Source organism: Martes martes (assembly GCF_963455335.1).
Source record: "Martes martes genome assembly, chromosome: 11".
In the NCBI taxonomy this organism is placed as follows: Eukaryota; Metazoa; Chordata; class Mammalia; order Carnivora; family Mustelidae; genus Martes; species Martes martes.
In genome coordinates this window covers 79,150,124-79,177,672 of record NC_137899.1, presented here as the reverse complement: position 1 = coordinate 79,177,672, position 27,549 = coordinate 79,150,124, and the positions used below count along the sequence as shown (strand labels likewise).

Here is a 27,549-nt window from a genome sequence, read left to right as displayed (position 1 = left end):
GTATCAGAATGGATAAAAAAACAAAACCCATCCATATGCTGCCTACAAGAAACTCATTTTAGACCCGAAGACACCTCCAGATTTAAAGTGAGGGGGTGGAAAACAATGTACCATGCTAATGGACATCAGAAGAAAGCTGGGGTGGCAATCCTTATATCAGATCAATTAGATTTTAAGCCAAAGACTATAATAAGAGATGAGGAAGGACACTATATCATACTCAAAGGGTCTGTCCAACAAGAAGATCTAACAATCTTAAATATCTAGGCCCCTAACATGGGAGCAGCCAACTATATAAACCAATTAATAACAAAATCAAAGAAATACATCGACAGTAATACAATAATAGCAGGGGACTTTAACACTCCCCTCACTGAAATGGACAGATCATCTAAGCAAAAGATCAACAAGGAAATAAAGGCCTTAAATGACACACTGGACCAGATGGACATCACAGATATATTCAGAACATTCCATCCCAAAGCAACAGAATATACATTCTTCTCTAGTGCACATGGAACATTCTCCAGAATAGACCACATCCTGGGTCATAAATCAGGTCTCAATCGATACCAAAAGATCGAGATCATTCCCTGCATATTTTCAGACCACAATGCTCTGAAGCTCGAACTCAATCACAAGAGGAAATTTGGAAAGAATGCAAATACATGGAGACTAAACAGCATCCTTCTAAAAAATGAATGGGTCAACCAGGAAATTAAAGAAGAATTGAAAAAATTCATGGAAACAAATGATAATGAAAACACAACAGTTCAAAATCTGTGGGACACAACAAAGGCAGTCCTGAGAGGAAAATATATAGCAGTGCAAGCCTTTCTCAAGAAACAAGAAAGGTCTCAAATACACAACCTAACCCTACACCTAAAGGAGCTGGAGAGAGAACAACAAAGAAAGCCTAAACCCAGCAGGAGAAGAGAAATCATAAAGATCAGAGCAGAAATCAATGAAATAGAAACTAAAAAAACAATAGAACAAATCAACAAAACTAGGAGCTGGTTCTTTGAAAGAATTAATAAGATTGATAAGCCCCTGGCCAGACTTATCAAAAAGAAAAGAGAAAGGACGCAAATAAATAAAATCATGAATGAAAGAGGAGAGATCACAACCAACACCAAAGAAATACAAACAATTATAAGAACATACTACGAGCAACTCTATGGCAACAAATTTGACAACCTGGAAGAAATGGATACATTTCTAGAGATGTATAAACTACCACAACTGAACCAGGAAGAAATAGATAACCTGAACAGACCCATAACCAGTAAGGAGATTGAAACAGTCATCAAAAATCTCCAAACAAACAAAAGTCCAGGACCAGACGGCTTCCCAGGGGAATTCTACCAAACATTTAAAGAAGAATTAATTCCTATTCTCCTGAAACTGTTCCAAAAAATAGAAATGGAAGGAAAACTTCCAAACTCATTCTATGAGGCCAGCATCACCTTGATCCCAAAACCAGACAAGGATCCCACCAAAAAAGAGAATTACAGACCAATATCCTTGATGAACACAGATGCGAAAATTCTCACCAAAATACTGGCCAATAGGATCCAACAGTACATTAAAAGGATTATTCACCACGACCAAGTGGGATTTATTCCAGGGCTGCAAGGTTGGTTCAACATCCGCAAATCCATCAATGTGATACAATACATTAATAAAAGAAAGAGTAAGAACCATATGATACTCTCAATAGATGCTGAAAAAGCGTTTGACAAAGTGCAGCATCCCTTCCTGATTAAAACTCTTCAAAGTGTAGGGATAGAAGGCACATACCTCAACATTATCAAAGCCATCTATGAAAAACCCACCGCAAATATCATTCTCAATGGAGAAAAACTGAAAGCTTTTCCGCTAAGGTCAGGAACACGGCAGGGATGTCCGTTATCACCACTGCTGTTCAATATAGTACTAGAAGTCCTAGCCTCAGCAATCAGACAACAAAAAGAAATTAAAGGCATCCAAATCGGCAAAGAAGAAGTCAAACTATCACTCTTTGCAGATGATATGATACTATATGTGGAAAACCCAAAAGGCTCCACTCCAAAACTGCTAGAACTTATACAGGAATTCAGTAAAGTGTCAGGATATAAAGTCAATGCACAGAAATCAGTCGCATTTCTTTACACTAACAACAAGACAGAAGAAAGAGAAATTGAGGAGTCAGTCCCATTTACAATCGTACCCAAAACCATAAGATACCTAGGAATAAATCTAACCAAAGAGGCAAAGAATCTATACTCAGAAAACTATAAAGTACTCATGAAAGAAATTGAGGAAGACACAAAGAAATGGAAAAATATTCCATGCTCATGGATTGGAAGAACAAATATTGTGAAAATGTCTATTTTACCTAAAGCAATCTACACATTTAATGCAATCCCTATCAAAATCCCATCCATTTTTTTTAAAGAAATAGAACAAATAATCCTAAAATTTATATGGAACCAGAAAAGACCTCGAATAGCCAAAGGAATATTGAAAAAGAAAGCCAAAGTCGGTGGTATCACAATTCCAGACTTCAAGCTCTATTACAAAGCTGTCATCATCAAGACAGTATGGTACTGGCACAAAAACAGACATATAGACCAATGGAACAGAATAGAGAGCCCAGAAATAGACCCTCAACTCTATGGTCAACTAATCTTCGACAAAGCAGGAAAGAATATCCAATGGAAAAAAGACAGCCTCTTCAACAAATGGTGCTGGGAAAATTGGACAGCCACATGCAGAAAAATGAAATTGGACTATTTCCTTACACCACACACGAAAATAGACTCAAAGTGGATGAAGGACCTCAATGTGCGAAAGGAATCTATCAAAATCCTTGAGGACAATGCAGGCAGCAACCTCTTTGACCTCCACCACAGCAACTTCTTCCTAGGAACATCGCCAAAGGCAACAGAAGCAAGGGCAAAAATGAACTATTGGGATTTCATCAAGATCAAAAGCTTTTGCACAGCAAAGGAAACAGTTAACAAAACCAAAAGACAACTGACAGAATGGGAGAAGATATTTGCAAACGACATATCAGATAAAGGGCTCGTATCCAAAATCTATAAAGAGCTTATCAAACTCAATACCCAAAGAACAAATAATCCAGTCAAGAAATGGGCAGAGGACATGAACAGACATTTCTGCAAGGAAGACATCCAGATGGCCAACAGACACATGAAAAAATGCTCCACATCACTCGGCATCAGGGAAATACAAATCAAAACCACAATGAGATACCACCTCACACCAGTCAGAATGGCTAAAATTAACAAGTCAAGAAATGACAGATGCTGGCGAGGATGCGGAGAGAGGGGAACCCTCCTACACTGTTGGTGGGAATGCAAGCTGGTGCAACCACTCTGGAAAACAGTGTGGAGGTTCCTCAAAAAACTGAAAATAGAGCTACCCTACGACCCAGCAATTGCACTCCTGGGTATATATCCTAAAGATACAAACGTGGTGCTCCGAAGGGGCACGTGCACCCGAATGTTTATAGCAGCAATGTCCACAATAGCCAAACTGTGGAAAGAGCCTAGATGTCCATCAACAGATGAATGGATAAAGAAGATGTGGTATATATACACAATGGAATACTATGCAGCCATCAAAAGACATGAAATCTTGCCATTTGCGACGACATGGATGGAACTAGAGGGTATCATGCTTAGCGAAATAAGTCAATCGGAGAAATATAACTATCATATGATCTCTTTGATATGAGGAAGTGGAGATGCAAGGTGGGGGGGTTTGGGGGGAGGTAGGAAAAGAAAAAATGAAAAGATGGGATTGGGAGGGAGACAAACCATAAAAGACTCAATCTCAAGAAACAGACTGAGGGTTGCGGGGGGGAAGGGGGATGGGAGAGGGTGGTGGGGAAATGGACATTGGGGAGGGTATGTGCTATGATGAGTGCTGTGAAATGTGTAAACCAGACGATTCACAGACCTGTACCCCTGGGGATAAAAATACATTATATGTTTATTAAAATAAAAAAAAATTAAAAAAAAAAACCTGATAAAACTTCAAAAAAACAAACAAACAAACAAACAAACAAACAAGGCTTCTAGATGTTGTGCTAAGCAAGGTGATCAAAGATCTAGGTTTTGGCCTAGAGAAACTTTGTGTGTGTGTAAATGCATGTGAGAGTAATATAAGAGGGGGGGGCAGTGCAAAGAGGTAGTGCAGAGACAGAAAGTAAGCTCCAGGAACAGATTATTAACCAACTCCAATGTCATAGTAAAGATAACCACAGGATTTCACCATCTCGAACAATACCATGCTAATGGAATCCTCTCTATTTAAAATAGGATTCGAATGAGGTCCTAAGTGCTTATTCTGGTAAAAAAAATAGGTAGTTTCATTTAAAAATATACTTAAATGAAACGTTTTAAGATGTAAACATGTATATTCCTTCAAATACTTTCTTGGCATAATGAATCCATGTACTTAGCCTAATGAACCCATGGGCTTTTCTTTGATTTTGAAAAAGCACAATACAACAAAAACTGAATAAAAAACCACCAACTTTTGATCAAGTCGGAGGCCTCTCTGATCTCCCAAGAAGTAGGATCTCACTGAAAAGAGACCATCGCTCTGTACACTTGGATCTTGGGGTGGTTTTGAAAAATCTAAGTTTTCAAATTAGAAAGATGAATTGCAGGGATGTCTTTTACTCTTTTTTGAACATGAAATTTAAACTTTATAAAATTTGTTATTAAAATATAAAAAGTGAAATCTTTATTCTGTGGGTCTGCAAAAGCAACTTTTGAAGTAGGATGTATCTATCAACATACTTATTAGAGGCATTTTTTTTCCCTACAGTTTTGGAGAGAGCCTGAAAACCAATGCCAGTATGGTTTAGATATTCGTAATTGTTTACACATGTCTCAATAACAGAATATATTTGGGGGGTTGGTGCTTTACTTTTAGGATTTGGGACAGCTGGAAATTATTATTATTATGGTTAAAAGTGTTCTTGGTGGATAATGGTGTTAAAAAGAATATAATCTTTCAGATGCTTCCGTCTAACATGGAACACATATTATTTTATTAAGCTGAGTTAAATATGGATTAGCTATTGTCTGGTCACTTATACATGAAGGTATCTAAGGAAATAGGTTTTCAGAGAAAGCATCGAATAGAACATGATTGTGGTTTATTGTTATCAATATTATTATTGTTATACAGAAAACCTTAGCGCTCCTTCTAAGGGCTAGATAGTTAATATCCCATATATTGCAGTGACAGATTCTAATTAAATGTTTAAGAAATGGGACATTGTTTCCAATCACAATACATTGTATCAAATACCTTGGAGATGTGTAAAAATTCTTTTGATATTTGCCAATCCTGGGAGAAAAAAAAAAAAAGTGATTAATAAGGGAGTCTGTGGCTCCCAGAACCCAGAGCGTTTCTTGTAAGGAGCCAGACTACATTAAGAGCCAAGAGGAAGCAAGGTTCAAAGGAAATTCATCTAATATTTGTGCTCTGGTTATGAAAGGGGTGAGAGGCTGTTCATCAGCAGCATGTGGCCAGTTGGCAAGGAGGGCTGTGGGCCAGGCAGAGGGGTTAGTGTGATCACAGATGGACTTAGCATGGGAAAGAAGATGCCAGAGAGTCCTAGGCAATCCATGCTATTTTGGGGGCTTTCCATGAATCCTTTTTTCATTCTGTGCCAGTGTTGACGTAGGCAAATGTATTTGTTGACTGGCTATTGAAGACTTGCAGATGACCAAAGTAAGTCTTATCTTTGGGGACATCACATTCAAGGAGGATTTTCTTTTTAATACTCATTTACAACCACCTCTAAAATTAATGCCTTTTCTCGATCAAAAAATTATTTATAGTTTTTATGTTTTATTATGTCAAGAGTATGCCACTAAGACTTAAGAAATGAGGATATGACACAGCAGAGTGCATATTCTAAAGAAGAAATAGAGCTCTCTTTTTAGTCAGGCAGAGTGGTCAGCAAGTTTGCAATTGATCATTCATTTAATACATTTAGAAAGAACAACTTTGTGTTGGAGACTTAAGGATATGGAGCTGGTCAAGATCTCAGGAAACATATCTATGTCTGGATTCCAAAAGTTCTTCTCCATAAGGTACAACTACTAGCTGTCCAAAAGTTTGTTAACCAGCCCACAGCTTCTCGTCCTCACTCTGCTACTGATTGGCAATGAAACTTGGTAAATTATTAAGGATGGATCTTGGCAAGTTATTGAAGCTTACTGATAGGCAGGATGAAGGACAGAATAGCCAAGGTCTCCCCAACTCTGATTTAGTGTGACACTGGAATACAAGATCCACAAACGATTTTAATATAAATATAGCTGCTGCCCACAGCGCTACTGAACAATCCCACCGCTCGAGACACGCCTCATTACTCACACCCTCCTCTACAGGTGTCTTCCCATTAACGGCCTGGAACACTGAAGCCCTTCCCCCACACAAAATCATGGCAGGGTCCCCTGGCATCCTTATCCCCGACCTCAGGACCCTTCTCACTGTATTAAATATCATATATTAGGAGGATTTTTGGATGTTCCCTGTAACCTAACCTCACTTCTAAATTTTCTTTTACAGAAAAAAATAAATAATTACAAGTTCAAATAACAACCTACAAACTAACTATAGGGGCCAAAGTCTTTTGGAAACCATATATTTCTTCCAGCATCTAGTTCTGGAGCAGGATGCAGTGACTAAGAGCTGAGCTTGGAAGGAGCAGAGGTTGCTGCTAGCAGGTAGCAGAGCTCTGGAATCAGGCTGCCTGGTTTCCCCATCAGGCTCTTATCTGCTAAGCTGTGTAACTGTGGGCATGTTCTCTGTAACTCTGTTTCTCCATCTGCAAAATCACTGGGTGTTATTGAATTATCTGCCTTGTCAGTGTTTGGATTGGTTTTGAGAACTGAGTGACTGAATGTAAAGCAACTAGAATAGGACCTGGCACACGGTAAGTGCCAAAAAGTGTTAGATACTACGCATTTTAAATAGTCTCAAAAGTGGCAAATCTCTCATCTGTGGAGATGTACTCGCATTTGGGAAACACCAAAACGCCATTTGGAACAAATGCTGATTTTAAACAAGTGGGGAGAGGTTAGCAGTTTGGGTTGAAATTATGATGTGTATGTATAGAATGGGACACATTTTCTCAGTTAGGTCATTATCAGGTATGAATACGTTCACTTGCTTTCGAAGTGATGGCTTTCAAAAGTGATGGCACTTTTGAAAAATTATACATATTGAAAAATTAACTTACATTATAGTTGTACCTTTTGTCTGATGCTACATAGGTACTTTGTCCTTTGCTACTCATTTGTAAAAATGGCAAAGGGAATATTCATCCCCTTACCTTTAATGGAATCTACCAGATAGTATCTGCAAAAGGATGTCCCTGTGCTTGGCAAAGAAATACTTCCTCTCTTTTTGTGAAATAACTCTCTAATTTTCCGTCTCTTAATGAGACGGCTAATATGATGACATACAAAATTAGTTGTACAACTATAGAAATAAAAACAAATTCAGGACAAATTTTATACTCAATTCTGGAAGTCTCATTTGTAACATTTACTACAAAATTTATTGTATAACTTAGCACAGGTGGTTGTTCTGCAAGGCCCCTCATGTTTTTGTATCTTATTAAATCTAACCTTAAATATAAGCAATTTAAAAATCTACATTCAGTTTACTAGACCTCGGTTTAAAAAAAAAAAGCCTATTTTAAATTTTCCTCTTGTACCAACCTGAAGGCATTTTATTTATCTGTCCATTTATATTTTGCAAATGTGTATATTGAGTTCTGTCTGTGCTTAGGCACTATTCCAAACTCCAACATGATTAACTCAGTTTTTCCTTAAAACGAGTCTATGGGATCAGTACTATTACATCCCTATCTGAGGGATAAGAAACCTGACCAAGTTCTCCAACACATAAGTCGTGAACTGTGACTCGAACTCAGACCGTACAAATAATATTTTGACCAAAGTATTTAGGAATGGTTATTCCACTTAAAGAAAAAACTTCCCTTCTTGATGTTTCTTAAACTTGTGAAAACAGGACCTCTAGCAGTAATTTAATTTTACTCTAGCAGTCATTTAACTTTGAAATAACCTGTGAGCTCTAGAAAAGCCATTCTCAAGCATTTAGGGTGGGGGTGAGTAGACAAGGTAAAAACACAGGAACGCCAGTGTAACATTGCCCCCCTCCCACCACCACTGCTGAGGAATGAGACCCTAAAGAGTTGGGGGGCCACTGGGGTGGAGAGACTGGGTCCGCTTTGAGGAATGAGGTCACGTTCAATGTTCTAAACTCATTAGTCCTGCCTAAAAAAAGGATGCAAATGAAAAAAAAAAAAAGACAAATTAGCATCATTTTCAAAAGAAGTTAAATATGTCAGGCAGTAAAGTGTCCTAATTCTGCCTTCAGGGAACAGATGTCAAACCAAGTTGCAGTTCTGCAATTGGTGAAACCATCTGCAAGGAATACCCCCTCCCTCATCCTTGTTCCTACAACACACACCTATTAAAGGAAATGTTACTGTTGGTTAGATGCATGTGGAAATTTTTCTCAGCATTACCTAATTCAGCCATTGGGCCAAGCTTTCTTTGAACAAAAACAATTTCTTATAGCCTGATGAAAGAAAGCACATCAATGGCTTTGACTAATGAGGACAATATAAACAGTCTAAAGGACATATTATTAATTTTCCCTGTACTTCCAGGACCACCATTACCTACAACTCATAACCACTTTCAGAGCCTGTGAGAAGAAAACAATGGCCAGGTGGCTCCTCACAGATGTTTGTTTCCAAGATAATTATTAGATCTGGTGGCATTTTGCTTTGAGAACCATAGTAATTGCAGATTCTCCGGGTTAACAGAGATCATTGGGAAAACCACACATAATTCCAAAATGGTATTATGTTAAGCAGATACTAACTTTTTTTTGCCATGAAAACAACAAATGAAATAACATCTATAAATACTTAAGAGACTTTCTAGGACAAAGTAGGTGCTCTATAAATTGAATTATAATCATGTTTATTTATGACAGATGTAAAGCCATCCTTATTCTGCTTGTTGCTGCCCATGATATTCTGCATCAGATTGTGAGTTACTAGGATAAGAATTTTTTATTCAAGGTTTTTCATAAGTCTGAAATTATATACAAGATTGTGTATGCTTGTGTATTATTGCTTGGAACAGGGGGTCAAAACTTTCATCATACACGCAAAAAGGTACTTTGCTTCCTCTAAAACACTAAAGACCACCAGCCCACAGGAATTGTTTGCTTTAACTTGTCTTACAGAGTCAAATTCTGTTGTTTCATGAAGCCAAACATGTTTTTTTAAAACACGAGTCATATTCTAGGTTTGGTTTGGTAGGGGGAGAAGAACTTAAAAAATGCCTAATCCAGCACCCAACACTCTCTCCCCTCTCTTACCACCATCCTCACTATCCCACTGTGTAACCTGCTGGAGTTAGTTTGCACCTGAAAATGGGTGCAAAAGAGAGATAAAAGATCGAGGGGCCCTTTGGAGCAATTAAAGTCCACAAAGAAGTGGGTATCAGGAGTTATCAAAAAGAAACCCCTTTTATCTGCTTCCCTGCTAGCCGCAGCCTCCCTCAAAGTTTCATATGTCACAGTAGAAATCTGGTTACTCTAACAAAACATTTTATTTAAAGACCTGTCAGGGGTCTTTTCAATTTCCCCGTACAGTTCACAAATCAGAGGACTAATTCTTAGAATGCCAAAACAGAAACTTCAAATCAAAATGAGTGTACACATACAGCAGAAGGCTGTACTCAGAAACTTCTGGATCCTGAAGCCAGGAAGATCTCATTCTCTTCCACATTGTATTGGTGCCGCTGTACTCATGGTAGTAAAAGCTTGTTTCTTCTTGTAAAGGGAGCAGATGTGACTTGGAGAAACATAGAGAACAGATGTGCTGAGAAAAGTTTTTATTTAAATGGTAATTTATCTGATCGTAAGTTATATTAACTCATGAGGTGAGTGTTTAACATAGCTCTTTTTCACCAGCTCAGAAAGATAACTTATATAAGCACTAAAACAGATCATGAACTAAAGAACACACCCCTCTAATCTTCACTGGCTTTTTAAGACAGCGATGGGAGATAAAAATTCCCAAGCCTCAGATGTATGTGAATGCTTACTGGCCACAGAGGAGGCTACTGCCATCAAAATGCCTGGGTGTGCAAACTGCTCATGGAAATGACATTCCACTCCCCTTGCTGCTACAAAGGCTCTTGAAGAATGCTGGTAAGGGTGTGCTCAGTCCCCACACATAGTGCCTGAAAACACCTGCAGAGGGCTAAGTGTCTGCAATTGACAAGACTTGAAGGAATAGCCTGGGTCATTGATAATGATATGGATGCCTTTGCTATACATCCTTTGGAAGGAAGTAGAAGAGTAGGGCCAAATTCTCTATTAAGCACAATGGGAACCCTGCCTACAGCAAACAGGACTAATTCTAGGAGCCCAAGAAAATGTTGGACTTTCCTCTATAATTACAAGAAAAAAAACCCCGAACTCTTCAAAGCGTGTATGTGTGTGAATACATGCACATATGCATATATAGTCGTCTTTCTACTGACATGGTTGCAAAATATGATTTTAAGTATTTCTTTCATGAAAGAAGGGGTCCACAAAGGCCAAAGTGTCTGGGACCCAGGAACATCTGGAATGCAACCTTGTGGATCAGCCCAGGTCCCTCTCCCCTTTCTAATTCCCAACCAGTTCTTCCCGTCGCAATTCCTTTACAATTTCAGCGTCCTCACTATTATTGGCTCCTACTTCTTTTGGTGTTCTCTTTCTTCCTTCTTTTTCTCCTTCCCTACACACCTGCAGGTAAGCCCTAGAGGTGCATCTTGACAAAAAGAGCTTTCATGATGACGATGATGATGATAATTGAATATTGATTGAGCACTTGATTATACACTAGCTGCATGATAAAACTTTGCATTTATCCTCCAGCTGAATTCTTAGAACAATTCTTTGAGACAGGTTCTAGCACTAGTCCTATTCCTAAAGATAAAGAAACTGAGGTTTAGAGAGCTTATACGCCTTGCACTGGGAGACACAGCAAATTAGACCAGTTAGAAGCAGAGCCAGGACTGAAACCCAGGCTTCCCTAATAGCAAGTATGGGCACGAGCCTTGGCGTCCATAGCTTTTAACCACTGGGTTAGGAAAATGGCCTGACATAATTTGCTAAGATGCAAATTTTGCTCTAATAAAATAATCTCGACAGGGGTGTCTGGGTGGCTCAGTGGGTTAAGCCTCTGCCTTCGGCTCGGGTCATGATCTTGGGGTCCTGGGATGGAGCCCTGCATCGGGCTCTCTGCTCCGCAGGGAGCCTGCTTTCCCCTCTCTCTCTCTTCCTGCCTCTGCCTACTTGTGCTCTGTCATATAAATAAATAAAATCTTAAAAAAAAAAATCTTGACAGAGCAGACTAACTTTCATCCCGTTCATAGAGCAAAAGAAAATTGTGACATTTACAGTGGAGACATGCTCTTCCGCATGTGTGAGAACTCAATCACAGCATTCTGGAACCTATTAATTTTCACTTATCAAAGTCAGAGAGCTATCACAATAAAGCATCGAAGGTGGAAACTGACAAGTGAAGAAACTGTTCTTAATACTCTGAGACATACCACCAAAATATAACACTCTTAAAATTAAACATAAATATATAAGCTAATACAAATAGAAATAAATACATAAATTTATAAATGAATATAAAAATGTAAAATAGCCCAAGACTTAATTTTCTCTTATTAGGGAGTAGGTAAAGTAGATAATAAAAACCACTCATATTATCTTCTCTGTTTGTTGTGAGGATTAAATGAAGAGAATGAAAGTAAGGTCCTTTAACCCCAAGGACTATGGCATTGAAGTAACATCAAATTGACCATTCCACAGTACATTCTTCTCACTATTATAAAGTACATGTGAACAAAGGGTTTTTTAAGTTTTGAAAAAATATACTGTGGATATTTTTAATAGAAACAATAAGGTAGTGAGTTGTGTTAAATAGTGAAAAGGGTTAACTGGAAATTTTTAATGTGTAATCAAGCACAATATTTATTTATTTATTATCAGAATTTTAAAAGATTTTATTTATTTATTTGACAGAGATGTGAGAGCACAGCATGGGGAGTGGCAGAGGGAGGGGAAGAAGGCTCCCTGCCGAGCAGGGAGCCCAATCCAGGGCACCATTCCAGGACCCCAGGATCATGACCTGAGCTGAAGGCAGGCGCTTAAGCAACTGAGCAACCCAGGAGCCCCATCCAGCATAAAATTTTTAAAAGCCTGCACATTGGAAAACATTTTAACAGGTAGTAAAAGTAATAGTTTGGCTAAGTAGAATTCCAATATATAAAATATTAAGCCTGATTAAATATGGGGACATTAGGATATATATGGTGCCTAGTAAAACAGTAGATGTTAGGCCTGAAAATTTTCCTTCCGATAGATACACTATGGAAGGGAATATTCTGATTCCATAACATTCTTCATCAAAATAAAGATTATGAAGACCTCAGAATTTTTCAGTGATTCTAGAACATTATAAAAATTATCATTGTACATGACCATGAAAACAAATTCTACTAACTAAATCTTAACAGGTTAAATTTTGGCTAAATGAATTTCCTAAATAGGTTAATTAGAGTGTAGGTGTAATAAGAACTTCAGATTCTATAGTCCAGAGTAATGATTAAGGGGATCAATTTGAAGTCTGTCAGACCTGTATTCAAATACCACCTTTGTTACTAATTACATTGTTTTAAAGCCTTATGTCCTCCCTAAGTTAGGGGTCAGTACAGTTATCACCTATGTTTAAAGTTGTGAAGAACATTAAATAAGAAAAAAAGGTAAAGTGCTTAGCATCATGTATGTCATATAATAAAAGTTCTATAAATATTGCATTGTATCTCTTACAGTATATGACATATTTGTAAGAGCAAAGTACATAGCAGATAATTAATAAACAGTTGTTAGCTGGGAAACTTTCACTACAACACAGGCTCTATTGTTGAAAAATTGAATCACATTCTTCTGGTGTAGTGGTGTAGGCAAGGTAACCAAAAAATCACTATAATGAGTATTTCATAGATATTACAAATTTGGAATTGAAAAAAGGTTTTTTTTTTTAAGTAGTCAACAATAAATGGGGTTTTTTAAAGTAGTCATCAATAAATTCTCTCCTATTCTTTTATTGTGGGTATTTGCTAAAATATTAGACAATTATCACATGAATTGTTCTATAACCTTTGTGTTGAGAAACAGTACAAAAATAAATGGGAAAATTATAAAGCATTTCCAAATGTTATAACTGAAGTCATTTATATATCATTTAATAGCTCAGCATACAGATCACTAGTTAATTTTTTTACAATAAGGCAGCAAATGGGAGTTTTAAATCTATAGCTAGACAAATTTTTTTCTTAATGGTTTTTTTCTATCTTTGGTATTTTCCCTTTATTAATTGTAATTTATTTTAAAATGAAGGCTGTTTCTAACAAATGGATCCCTGAAATGTACTCTCCTACGCTTCTGCTATACGACCTTTCTGTAGATTTTATTTATGGCCCTATTCTGGCACAACACTTTGGGGGTAAAATGTTTATGAGACCATAGATCTTTTATACAAATCAATTTCTATGGATGCTATACTGTTATCCATGTCAAAACTTTTTGATTTGGAAAGAGATATTAAAAGAAATATTTCCCCATATGTGTTTTAATTTCCTTAGAACATAAATATATTTTATTAATTCCAAAGCATGACATATTCCAGCCATAAGAACAGTTTATTACTTTCTAAATCTCTCTTCCTAGCAGCAAAACATTATGCTAGTTATGGGTAAATCAAAATGAAAGAACAGTCTAGGTATGTTATATCACTTTTTATGTTTCATTAAGAATCATGTTTTCTAAAATTGAATACATATTTCTGATTATAATTACGTTAGAAAAGACAGCAAATTAACGAGAAGAATAAAGAGCTGTCATAGTAGTATCACTGACTATAGAAATGATTAAAAATACAAGGATGAGAAAAGAGAAGAGTGATTCTTCAACATTCAACATTGAAGGATTACCTCTAACCTATTCATACTTTGAGTAAATCCACTATAGGTTTAGATTTACTAGTGGAAAGTAGAAAAGCAGACCTGCTATTGGTATATATTACTGGCTCTTGACTGGGGTCAATTTTGCCCCCCACCCCCACCCCCCACCCCCAGCTGATAATACGGCAACGTCTGGAGACATTTTTGGTTGTCACAGTTTGGAGAGGAATATACTGGATAGGGGCCAGGGATGTTCCCAAACATTCTACAGTGCACAGGATAGTTCCCCAAAACAAAAAAATTACCCATCCCTGATACTGATAGTGCTGAGATTGAAAAGCCTCAGTCCAAATCTAGTTGTTTTATATCAGTCATATAAATGAGCCCTTTCCTCCTCACTCGTAAGGTAAGTAACTGGTAACTTAGTAAATAAGAGTTGCTTCAGCGGCAACGATATACAAATTCCAACTGGTGCTATCATTAGAAAGACACCAAACTCAGATAGTTAATTATGGCTAAGTAGGTATTTAACAATATTTGATCATATAAATGATACAAAATGCCTATTAACAAATTATCTTATTCATCAAAATGTCAAAGACATTGATTTTTTGACTGGAATGCCTTAGATATGCTTTCCCTTCACTGGTAGTCTTTAGTGAAATGACAAAATGAAGAGCCAGTAACCAGAAGGTGAGAGAATAGGAGCAGGAGAAATTAGGAGGCTTAATTAGCCACAAATCGAATACTCTTTTTTGGCTATTTTAACGTAGATCGCCTTTAAGGTTTGTTTAAAATTTAATAATGGAGCCATTAGGACAAAATCTAATTTATAATATAGGGAGGAAATGTAATTTTCCCCTTTAACCAACAAATAGACTCTAATTAAAGTTTAACTCCTTTCCTTTGGTTTGCCACATGCACACTTCAGGGGTTCAAATAGAACTGTCTACCATTTAATATGCAACATTCTGACTCCAGACTTCAACATAAGAATATAGTAAGGTACTATAGTTGTTGATAAAAAAGAAAAAGAACAATTTAGAAGACCAAACGCTCATGAGTCTCATAATCTGTATCTTTTTAGCTATGAATCTGGAAATAGCTGAGAATTGATAGGAGTTCTGACATTGTATCTCTTACTGTTTGTATTCTGACTTCATGATGGTATCAGCTTGCAGTGAAACCCATAGACTCAAACGAGATTAAGCATAAACAAGAAACAAGGGAAAGGTCTCTGCGTTAGAACTGTCACTGGAGCCTAGAAAAATCCTACCTCTGTTACTGACTTCTCCCAGTTCCTGAGGCCACTCATGCCTCGCGCCAAGTGTCTAAATCAATCCTTATTATTCATTCACTATCTCTTCAGTCATTTGACAGTTTGTAAAAGAAAGGCTAAAAAAAATATGAGTGCTTATTAGACACTTCTCCATGTTTTAAAATATAGCACTGCTATGGGACCACACATAAACTTTAAATTAAAACCTTCTGGAAAGAATTCTTATAAATGACTGAAATATTTTTCTGCAATCATCTGTAGGATATATCCCACAAGAATTTTCTAATATTTTTCTTTATATTATAGTAAGAAATTCCTAATATAATCCATTGTCTAAGGTAATTGCATGGTAATTAACTTATTTCTGATGCATTTAATATTAGAGAAGAGAAGCATGTCTTGGAAGATAATACATACTTCCCCACTAATGCTTTTCTTTTATATTACTGAAGTATAATTTATATTCAGTATATATAACTTATATATAGCAAAATACAGTTATATGTATTTTATATACAATAACTTGCACAAATCTTAAGTGCATAGTTAATTGAATGCTGTATATATCTCTATACCTCCTGGTTATGGATGTAACCACCACCCAGGTTGGGAAGCATATCTGGGGAAGAGTGATCAGGCCAGGTTAGCAGGAGCATAAAATACACTCTGACAAATAACGGGGAGAGGGGGAGAGAACACTTCTCTGGCTATTACCTTTAAGGAAGCATGGTATTCATCCTGCTCCCAGAGACTCAGCTGGTTGCTTCTCTCTGTTACTAATCCCCTGTGCTTCAATGCTCCCAATAGGTGATTAGTCACTAAGACACGACATATTCGCAATTATGCTTTCTGAGTGAATTAGGAGATACGCTAACACCAATTACTACTTCCCCAGAAGCACCTATAGTGAGGGCAAATGACGTGAGGAAATGTACAAGGTTATATCTGGAATCCTAACACGGGGAAGAAACGGAGGAAAGAACCACCAAATAAGACAAAGTCTCTGGGTCATATTCACCCTCCAAGATCAACAGGGCTACAACGGTATGTGGTGCTCACAGGAGAAACTACAGCCTTTAGGAATGATTATGATACAAGAAGTGCAGGAAAAATATATCCACTCAAGCAAATGTAATTTCATTCGTCTGGTATCCCTTCCACGAAATAGCTTTGTCAATTTTTCTCTAATTCTTTAAAATAAACACCAAACCTCGTTTAAGATTTCAGAGTAGATTCAGGTACAAATCCAAGAAACATGGCACAATTTAACATGGAAATGTAAACTCAAATGTAAAATCAATTTTATAACTCAGTATGAGCACTCAGACAATTTTTTTTTTTTCCAGTATCAAGCACAATACGTCCACTGAGCCCAGTACATGTAGGGAGCAGCCACTGCACTACAAGGCAAAGCACTCACGAGGGAGCTCACATAACTGCCTGGGACACTTGCTCTTTGGAAATGAGACCACACTTTGGATTTGCAAGCAGACACGTTTTTCCTAACAATTTTCATTTGGCCTTTTTCACCTGGGTTAACAGATCACTCCCAATTCAACCCGAGTGCAAATGTAGAATTCACTTACCTGCACAAAACCACATGCTGTGAAGTCCTCAAACAAGGGCAGACTTGGACGGTCTTCTCTGTAGATGGTGAGTTTGTATGTGATCAAGGTCTCCCCCTGTGCTGTAGATTCATCCACCACCAGCATTGAGATTTTGTTCATTCCCAAACCCAGAGGATAGTTGGCAAAGCTAGAGAGAGAGAGAGAGAGAGAGATTGATTGAGATTTATTCGTATGCCCATACAAATAAGTAAATATTGATGTATGAATCCATCACATATCAATATTTATTTATGCCAATAATTTGCATACAAAAGCAGATAAGGTCTATACAACGTCATAAGAAACTTAAAATACGAAAAAAAAAAAACCCTTAATTATATACTTCAGTATGTCAACAATTATCTTACAGAGCAAGTCCTCTAGCAATCACAGGAAGGAAACCAATACTTACTACTTCTCAGAGTCATATATTATCTCATTTCATATACCAACTCTATGCCTAAAGTCCCATGGTAGGGACGCCTGGGTGGCTCAGTTGGTTAAGCGGCTGCCTTCGGCTCAGGTCATGATCCCAGGGTCCTGGGATCGAGTCCCACATCGGGCTCCTTGCTCAGCAGGGAGCCTGCTTCTCCCTCTGCCTCTGCCTGCCTCTCTGTCTGCCTGTACTCACTCTCTCTGACAAATAAATAAATAAAATCTTTAAAAATAAAAAAAAATTAAAAAAAAATAAAGTCCCATGGTAGAGTCAGGGATGGTATCCAGGTTGGTCTGACTTGAATCCTCTTTTCTTTCTACTAGACTCTCTTAGCTCTCAGGGATGCCTAATGCATTTCCTTCCCTACAGCATAGGAACATGAGTATCTTCCTTGCCATGAACATGGCATGTACTAAAGTTCTGTCTTCTGTTCCAAATTATAAACAGAAGAGTTGGTGATTCTCAAAAGAGTCAATAGAAAAAAAAATCCCATGAGACTAGGTAAATTAGTGTTAGAATGTCCATAAATTGTCATCAAAATGTTTGTTCAACCCCTGAATATTCAAAATCTTGAGGAGTTGGGATATGGTAGAAGAAAGCTACCCTTAATGAGTCTTTTTAATATCCAAATCACAAGATCCTCTTGTTACAACATTGTGACAAAGATTAGATCCAAATACTGCTAACAGAGTATCCAAAATCTATAAAGAACTTATCAAACTCAGCATCCAAAAACTAAGTAATCCAGTTAAGAAATGGGCAGAAGACAAGAACAGACATTTTGCCAAAGAAGACACACAGATGACCAACAGACACATGAAAAGATGTTCAATATCATTCATCATCAGGGAAATACAAATCAAAACCACAATGAGATACCCTTTCACACCAGTTAGCATGGCTAAAATTAATAAGTCAGGAAACGACAGATGTTGGCCAGGATGTGGAGAAAGGGGAACCCTCTTACACTGCTTGTGGGAATGCAAACTGGTGCAGCCACTGTGGAAAACAGTATGGAGGATCCTCAAAAACTTAAAAATAGAACTATCCTATGATCCAGCAATTGCAATAGTAGGTATTTACCTAAAGGATACAAAAATGCTGATTTGAAGGGATACATGTACCCCAAAGTTTATAGCAATACTATCTATAGTAGCCAAAATATGTAAAGAGCCCAAATGTCCATCAACTGACAAATGGATAAAGAAGATGTCGTATATACAGGATGGAAAATTACTCAACCATCAAAAGAATGAAATCTTGCCCTTTCAACAACGTGAATGGAGCTAGAGTATATTCTGCTAAGAGAAATAAGTCAGAGAAAGACAGATACCACATGATTTCATTCATATGTGAAATTTAAGAAACAAAACAAATGAACGTAGGAGAAGGAAAAAAAAAAGAGAGGGAAGTAATCCATGAGACTCTTAACTATAGAGAAGAAACTGGGGGTGGGGGGAGTGGGTATGGGTTGGGCTAAACAGGTGATGGGGATTAAGAAGGGCACTTGTGATGAGCATTCGGTGTTACTGTATGTAAGTGATGAATCACTAAATTCTGCACCTGAAACCGATTTTACCATATATGTGAACTAACTAGAATTTAAATAAAAACTTGAAATCGAAGATTGCTAACAGATCAGTGGAGCACGGATATGTTCTTTTTTTTTTTTTTTTTTAAACCACACAACACCTGAAAAGTGGAAGGATTTCACACCCTGGCAATCTCTCCAACTGCTCTGATGCTTCAGTTTTTCTGAACCTTCAAAGGTTGCTTCAAATATCTGCTTCCCTATGATGTCTCCGCCCAGCCCTGGTCAGCGGCCCTGTACCTTGGTCCTGCCCGATCATGCAGGTACACCTTGCACTGACACTTAGAAGTCTCCGCTCCAATTGTCACTGTGACCACATCAAATGGGACTTCAGAGTAGTAATCCTTGATCTTCGGGTTAAATTCAGGATTTAGTTCCAAATGTGGATGTGTGAGGATCTGCTTGATATAACATTGTGTGTCATCTGTTAAAATAAAACAACAATGGCAAAGAAAAGACAACTGTGAAATGGATAAATGTTTTAAAAAAGGCATTTATGATTCAGGTTGTTGTTGTTGTTGCTTAATCTTTTGAACCACCTTCATGATCACTGCTGATTTCCCACTTCGCACTCTGGTCATATTTGATTTGTGGCTTCAGTCGGATTTTCTATTTGTCAAATTTTGTAGCGCCTGCCTTATATAACAGCTGTTGACTTTTGTTGGTATTATACGGATGATAGTTTTTGCTCAGCTCTTAAAAGTTTAAAGGCAGTGAGAAGGTGGGAAAAATGTCTCGCCAGTGGATTGATAACATTTTCTTGGCATTTATTGCATCTATCAAGCAACTGGTAAATGGGGGTGATGACTCTGTGAAGTGGGAACAGAAGGGCACCAGCAGGGAATGAGGAAAATTTCTTAATAGGGAGAGTCATTAAACTGCCATTGAATTGATATAGTAGCTTGCAGGCAGTAGGGTGGAGTGAAGAATGTGAAATTCAATATTATACCAAACACTCCGATGCAAAAACAGCAGCAGGACATCCCGAGATCCCCCCCCGCCCCAGTCACCCCAACCCAAGAAAATGTTCTACAGTATGAGAAGGAAATATTAGACTCTGCTCAATCCTGCTGTAGAACCCAGCATATTACTTCGTACCATTGCTTCTAAGCCACTTAAAAAATGTGTTTCTAGATGGTTAACCCAATTTTTACAAAAGTATCTTGATGAGAAAAAGAAAAATGGATAGATAGGCATAAATACCAGCCATTGCTAAGTTATTTTGATTACATCTTCGGGATAAACACAATACTCAAAAGAAGCTTAGCAAATGTTTTTTAAAGAAATATTAATAAGTATTTTGTTCCATAAAATACTTTTCAGTATTTATGGAACAAAATTCCAGTGGATTCTATGGAAATCTGTCAAACGAAAGTACTATTCTATTGTCTTTAAATAAAATGTTCAACGATGTTTAATAATAGGGCAACAAAACAGATAATGCAGGGTTCGCTGCTGGAAGCGATACACTGAACTTAAGTTTGAATTCAACTTCTTATTAATAGTACATTCATTTAACAATCTGAGGGTTGCTGGGGGTGGGGAAGGGGAGGGATAGCGTGACTGGGTGATGGACATTGGGGAAGGTATGTGCTATGGTGAGTGCTGTGAATTGTGTAAGACTAATGATCCACAGACCTGTACCCCTGAAGCAAATAATACATTATATGTTAATAAAAAAAATGCATTCATTAAAAAAATTTTTTTCCTACACATTCTATGCTCAAGGACTGAGATAAGCACAGTAAAAACAGGCTATGGTTGGTCATGAGATCTGACTCAAATGGAGACCGCGAACCTAACATAACACTTTAAACAGGCTGCAGACCAGAGATTCAAAATGTGCTTTTGAGAGGACCATTTCCTAAGTAGGAAGGGAATATAAATGCTTGCACTACACTTCTATGTTCAAAGCCAGTTAATTGAATAAAGAAGTAGAAGATTTATTTTTTCAAAATACTCACCGCAGAAGATGTACTTTAACTTAAGAAGACATATTTTTATAAAACAGTCACTGAGAGTTAGTTTCCCTGCAGTCTACACTTCCACTTCATACTGAAAGTTTCCAGAGGGCTTGCCCATTTTAACACTGAAACGCAGCCCCACATGAGACAAAATGTGTAATCATTCTCTTAAGCAAGATTCCAGCAAGTGCTTGCTTTCGGATTCATCAGAAACTCTCCACCTCTGGCTTAAGTGCAGCATCCTAAACCCCTGCTTAAAAGCTATCTTGATACCATCTTCACCTGAATCATCAGTGCTGCTGCCTTCAAACACCTGGAGTGTCCTTGGCATCCTTCCCAGCCCAGTGCCAGCTCGCCTCGGGCCAGCTTACCTCAGGTCCACGGAGAACCCAGCATGAGCTGTGGCGGTAGCAGGCTGCTTAACCTACTTGGCAAGTGTATTTGGGAAAGCCGTTTGAAGTTTTGGTCGCTCTTAATGGATTCGTTTAACCACAGAGTTTTATTGCCCTCTTGAGGGACAATCATAACTCATATCAAACTCAAGAAAAGCCTAGACTCTGAAGGATAATCCCACCTGTTCTGAGGCATCATCAAGTTATTTCTTAAATCTTAGATCATGCCATGAAAGTCGGCAGATTAATTATACAGACCCAGGTAGGACTAGATTTTTATCAACATAAAAATATGAACTAAGCTGAAGAGCTTATCTAACCTGTTCACAGCCTCTACTGCAGGTTACTTGGGAACTGCAAAAAAAGTGAGATTATCCCCAGAGAGTTGTTTCATTTTATACATCATAGAAGAGAAGACCAAGGAGGTGAAGTGACTTGACAAATGTGCACCCTCAACTTGCCCCAGGTTTACTCCCTAGTCCTTGCCCCATTATAGCCTAGGCACCGGTCTCCCAAGAGGTGCATGTATTTTTTTAGGAGGAAGAGACTGGATGGAAAGTTCAGGCAAGGAATGGCATAAGTCAGACCTGTTATTTTTCCTGATCAGACCTGTTATTTTTCCTGATCAGACCTGTTATTTAAAATGCTATTTTTCTTTAATTGGATGTACTTGTTGATTCTATTAAACCACATTATTGTATAACTTCTCAGTCTGCCCTGATTTTAATGATACTGTTAAAATATAATGAATGAATTAAATTGCCTTTCAGAAGATACAAATTAGATTTTATTAAACTGGAAGACTCTTATTTATAATAAATTAAACCTTAGTCCATAAATCTTATTTTTTCCAGCTTTTATGTTTTACTGGAACAGATTTTTTATGAAAGGCTGAATTTTCTCAGTGTATGTTTTAGCACTGTATATATATATATATATGTATATATGTACACATGGCCAAAAAGCAAACCTACTAAGTACGACTCTGATTTTTCCATCATATTGTTATAAAGTATTAAGATAATTCATGAGCCTTAGACAAAGAATTGGAAGATCCAGCTTAGTGATCCAACTCAGAGATTTAATAGCCCTGTGACCTTGGAAGGTCAGTTAGATTCTCTAGAATTATATATTTGCAAGGCCGCACTGGGATAATACTGACCAGAGAATATATAAAGAAAATTATTTTCAAATCCTAAAATCTACATACTTGAAATGTATTATTATTATATACATACCATTTTTCTTGATTATACCTTAGTAAAAAAAAATTCATGAATTTTAAGGAAACAAACCAAAAATCAGATTAAAAACTCTCAACTGTTATAAAAAATTTCAACCCCAGTACTATCCATTATGTCAACAGTATGGTGGAAAAGGAATCCCTGTGGGTTGGTGTAAGCCCTAAAAATCAATGTATAGAGCAGATAAGCCAAGTTTATCCACTTGAGTAGTCTCCAAGGCAAAGCCTTAGCACCCTGAAGAGCCCTCAAAATGAGTTTGAAAGTCTCTGGCCTTAAACAAGCAAACAAACAAATATATAAACATAGTATTTCATGTTCAAAAATAGAACATTAAAAATATTCTTAAGTAAAAGTGACAGATAGCAACTCATTCAGAAACTTCTAAAAATTTACTTAAAATACATTACAGTCTAAAAGTACCCAAGTATTGGGAGCCTCGGTGGCTCATAGTTAAGCGTCTTAAGATCATAGTGTTGGGGGAGGGAGGTGCCTGCGTGGCTCAGTGGGTTAAGCCTCTGCCTCCGGCTCAGGTCATGATCTCAGAGTCCTGGGATCCAGTCCCGTATCAGGCTCCCTGCTCAGCAGGAAGCCTGCTTCTCCCACTCCCCCTGCATGTGTTCCCTCTCTTGCTGTGTCTCTCTTAAAATAAATTATTAAAAAAAAAGAAAAGAAAAAAATAAAAGTACCCAAATATGATAAAATGGTGATTTATTCAAAGCACGGCTGTGCCTCACTATCGATTATGCCACCGAAACACTTTCACTGGAACTCACCGTTACTGCAGCGAACTTCTTTGGTTTCATTCATAATTCGTGGAACAACAGCTAAAAAAAGAAAAGTTAATTTAAAATGGAAACGGTTAATCAAAACAAAAAGAATATATATTCAGTAATCTCAAACAGCATAATTTAGTAGAACCATTTTATTATTTAACTTTTCTTATATCAGAAAGCACTTAGTTAAACCGAAAGCTACAGTAAAACAAAAGAAGTTATTTGGTTCAAATCTCGGAGAATGATTATTTCAAAAGGGAAAATTTTAAGGGAGAAAAATGAATGGCTTAAATGTCATCCATTGCTTTAGGGTGATCTGTTAAGATTCCTTCTAGAAGGTACCTTGATTTTATGACTATAATATCCAAAATCATTAGAATTACAGAAATTTTATCCACAAGCACTTCCACAAGCACTTCCTCTTAAATTTCTGAATTAAACCAAACATCTATCTAAAAAACGCCTTACTACATACTGATGGAACAAAGGAATGAATAAAAACACTCAGAGTGCTTAAATCATTCATTTAAAGAGAATAATGGTGGGAGTGAGAAAGACATCAGAATAGCAGCTTATCACCAAATCTTCACTGGGCTTACCAATTCCTTCTATTGAATTAGTGGATCTCAAATTTTAACATGCCTCAGAATCATCTGTCTTACAAGACAGAGTGCTGGGTCTCATACCCAGAGAGGTGTGATTCTGACTCAGATCAGAATGGTCCAAATTTCCCAGGTGATGTGGTGTTTCTGGTTGAGGGGCCACGTGCTGAGAACCACTGTATTGTATTAAACCTTGATTTGCAATAGGGAAATTTTGATTCCTAAAAAGTTATAGACATGTGGTATTTGTTTTCATCTTTTATTCTTAAAATTAGAAACATTTTCTTTCTGTGTGATCAAAAGCTCAGATGTCCTTTAGAAAGAAGAGAATTAGAGAAAACAGAGGTAAGTCTAGAGAAAAGAAAATCACAACTGCCATTAATGTTCCTCGAGGCCCATGTTGCCTGTAGTCAATTGCTTCGTTTAACAACATACCACAGACATCTTTCATGTAATAAATACGCTTCTGCAATATGAGAATGGCTTTACAGTATTATGTGGGAAGTCTATGGCTTTATTTACCCAATTCACTATTATTACAATAGAAGTAGTTCAAATTTTTTTTTTAAAGATTTTATTTATTTACTTGACAGACAGAGATCACAAGGAGGCAGAGAGGCAGGCAGAGAGAGAGGGAAGCAGGCTCCCTGCTGAGCAGAGAGTCTGATGCGGGGCTCGATCCCTCATGACCTGAGCCGAAGGCAGAGGCTTAACCCACTGAGCCACCCAGACGCCCCAAGTAGTTCAAATTTTTAAATTTATTTTTAATAAGTTATGTAACTAAACTTTTGTGTACATTAATTATTTCCTTAAAATGAATATCTAGGAGTGAGATTTCTCTGATGTAAAAATAACTTTTTTTTAAAAGATTTATTTATTTATTTGAGAGAGAGAGAAAGACATCACGAGCAAGAAGGGGAGAGGGAGAGAGAATCTCAAGCAGACTGTGAGCGGAGCACAGAGAATGACGTGGGGCTTGATTCCAGGACCCTGAGATCATGACCTGAAGGGAAACCATGAGTTGGGTGCTTACCCATCTACACCCAGGCGCCCCTATAAGAATAACTGTTAAGGATTTTCTTATATGTCATTACATGGCCCTTTAAGGGAGGTTGCTCTAATTTATACCAGCACCAGTGGATTGAGAATACTTATTTCTCTACACAATCCCCAACTCCATGATATGTATATTTTTAAGATTTTATTTGTCTATTTGACAGAGAGAGAGATCACAAGTAGGCAGAGAGGCAGGCAGAGAAAGGGGAAGGGAAGCAGGCTCCCTGCCAAGCAGAGAGCCTGATGCGGGGCTCCATCCCAGGACCCTGAGATCATGACCTGAGCAGAAGGCAGAGGCTTAACCCACTGAGCCATCCAGGCACCCCTCTATGATCTTTAAGAGGAAAAAGCTTTTCAAATTTGAGGGAAAATAGCATTCCCTAGTTTAACTTCCATTTTTGATTGCTAAGGAAGCAAAACATTTTTCTTATATATTTTGGGGGCCACACAATACTTATTTTCATGTTGGAAGAAGTGAGACTGTATCTTTTTACCTTTTTTATTTCCAGTTGCATCAAATGGCACTTGTGGTTTTTCAATGTTCTCATCCTCTGTGAAAGAATTCCTGCAAACGCAAGGCCAAGCAAGTCTGGATCAATGAAATGAACAAAAGTCATGGAAATCACATCTAATGCACTTTTTTTTTCCCTTGTGTGGGCACAAGATATTTTGATGAACACAAAGAAACACTTTCTGGATTTCATTCCTCAAGACCGGCAATCTGGCTTCAAGTGAGGTGGGTGGAAATCTCATCATCTCTAATCAGCAGAAGCACATTTGAAGAAAACCAGGGCAAAAAGTCACTCTTCAGTCCAAAAGCGAGTAATCTCTGATAGCCTGGGTCCAACAGAAGTGAGTCGGGAACACACACTCGTTTTGGAAACTGTTTGGCTAAAAGCACGCAGTCCTGAAGCAAGAAGGCCTGGAAAGTCTGAGGCACAGACTCAGAAGAACATACACACAACCTAAGGTTGTGTGTATGTAAGGGTGTTACGCAGAAAGCGACCTACCATCCTGTCGCGTCTTCTGTCCTCAGATGCTGGCTAACTGTACTGAACGGTAAGGGTTAGTTCCTCTCGGTGTGTTTGCCTCATGTTTTTCTGTTATGCAACTAAGTGCTTGGCCAGATTGCTCTTTGACTCTTCAAAGTAGAGACCAAATAATCTAAACCATGGACCGAACACTTGCTGGTCCTGAGGACGGGGAATACGGAGCAGGATGTGATTGGACTTTTCTGGGCTGTGCTCTGATTCTTTCTGCATTTCCACTGTAGCAGAATGGAGAACAGATCACTGGCCTGATTTCACAGCAATGCTATGAGCATGAAATCAGATGCTCTGTGTTAAGTTACATTTTATAAATATTTATTGTCCCAGATACTGTGCCGGGCACTGTGGTGGAGAGGAGATGAATAGGCATAGTCAGTTCCTTCAAAATAGAAACATCAGCAAATTACGAAGAATCAAGGAATTAAAAATATTGCTAATGTGGGAAGGTGTGATAATTTTATTGCAGTTTTACTTGTAAAGTAAGTCTCTTTTCTTTCTTTGATGCATACCATGAAGTATTTAGGGGTGAGAGAGAAAAATGTCTAGGACTAACTTTAAAATATTTCCCTTCTCCCAAGGAATGAAGAAACAGATAAAGCAAGCATGGGGTGAGATATGTTTAGTTGAAGGTTGACTGGATGCCAGGATAAATTAAAAAAAATATCTCTGAATTCATGTGAAGCAAAAACTCTAAGTGAAGCTCCTAAAATTACAATCTTGAAATGCACATACAGTGAGTTACTATCTTAGTGGAATGAGATGCTTTGTATGGTAAAGCATCCCACAGCGATTCCTTATGTGATTTTGTGAATAAATTATTTATTTTTAAAAATGTGGCTTTTTCATGGAAAGCCTATGAGGAGAGCAAAGTACACTTGCAACTGTATTGCTAGTAAAGTGAAAATTAGCAGATGATGCACAAATATTGATTTTAGTATTTTCATTCTGTTCAGATTTATACTGATTCTGTTGGGACCCCTGGATTCTAAGCCTCAGGGCACAGACATGCATAATGGTCACTTTTTTTAACTGTTGCTTTTCTGACTTTATCTTTTCTCACTTTGTTGCTCTAAGCAAAGGATCTTTATTTAGAAGGAAGAATGGGGGCGCCTGGTTAGCTCGGTCTGGGGAGCATATGACTCTTGATCTCAGGGTCATGATTTCAGGCCTCACACTGGGTATAGAGATTACTTAAATAAATAACTAAATTTAAAAAAATAAAAGGAAGCATGAAATCATTATTCCCCAGAGATAGCAGAGATATGTAAAATTGGCTTTTTCTGTAGAAAAGCTGGAGGTGACCATTGTGAAAATAAGGACAATGATGCATGACTACACCTGACCTGTCCATCTGCAGGATATACTGGAATCAAGCACTGGGCCACGGACATAAGGCCAGGGTCCTAATCTCTCCTCTTTTTCTCTGGGCTTTGTGACTTGAGCAA

At 37.6% G+C, this 27,549-nt stretch overlaps 1 protein-coding gene across 2 annotated transcripts in view; it reads right to left on the bottom strand.

The window, feature by feature from the left end:
• The window catches only part of CPED1 (cadherin like and PC-esterase domain containing 1), a 268,463-nt gene that overhangs the window by 111,513 nt on the left and 129,401 nt on the right, over positions 1-27,549 (bottom strand). For both annotated transcript variants that reach the window (XM_080818333.1, XM_080818334.1), the window contains 4 exons: positions 25,550-25,620; positions 23,398-23,448; positions 19,265-19,448; positions 16,977-17,145 (listed from right to left, as the gene is read on the bottom strand). In XM_080818333.1, coding sequence (XP_080674459.1) covers positions 16,977-17,145; positions 19,265-19,448; positions 23,398-23,448; positions 25,550-25,620 — 475 coding nt within the window. The remainder of the gene's footprint in view (positions 1-16,976; positions 17,146-19,264; positions 19,449-23,397; positions 23,449-25,549; positions 25,621-27,549) is intronic.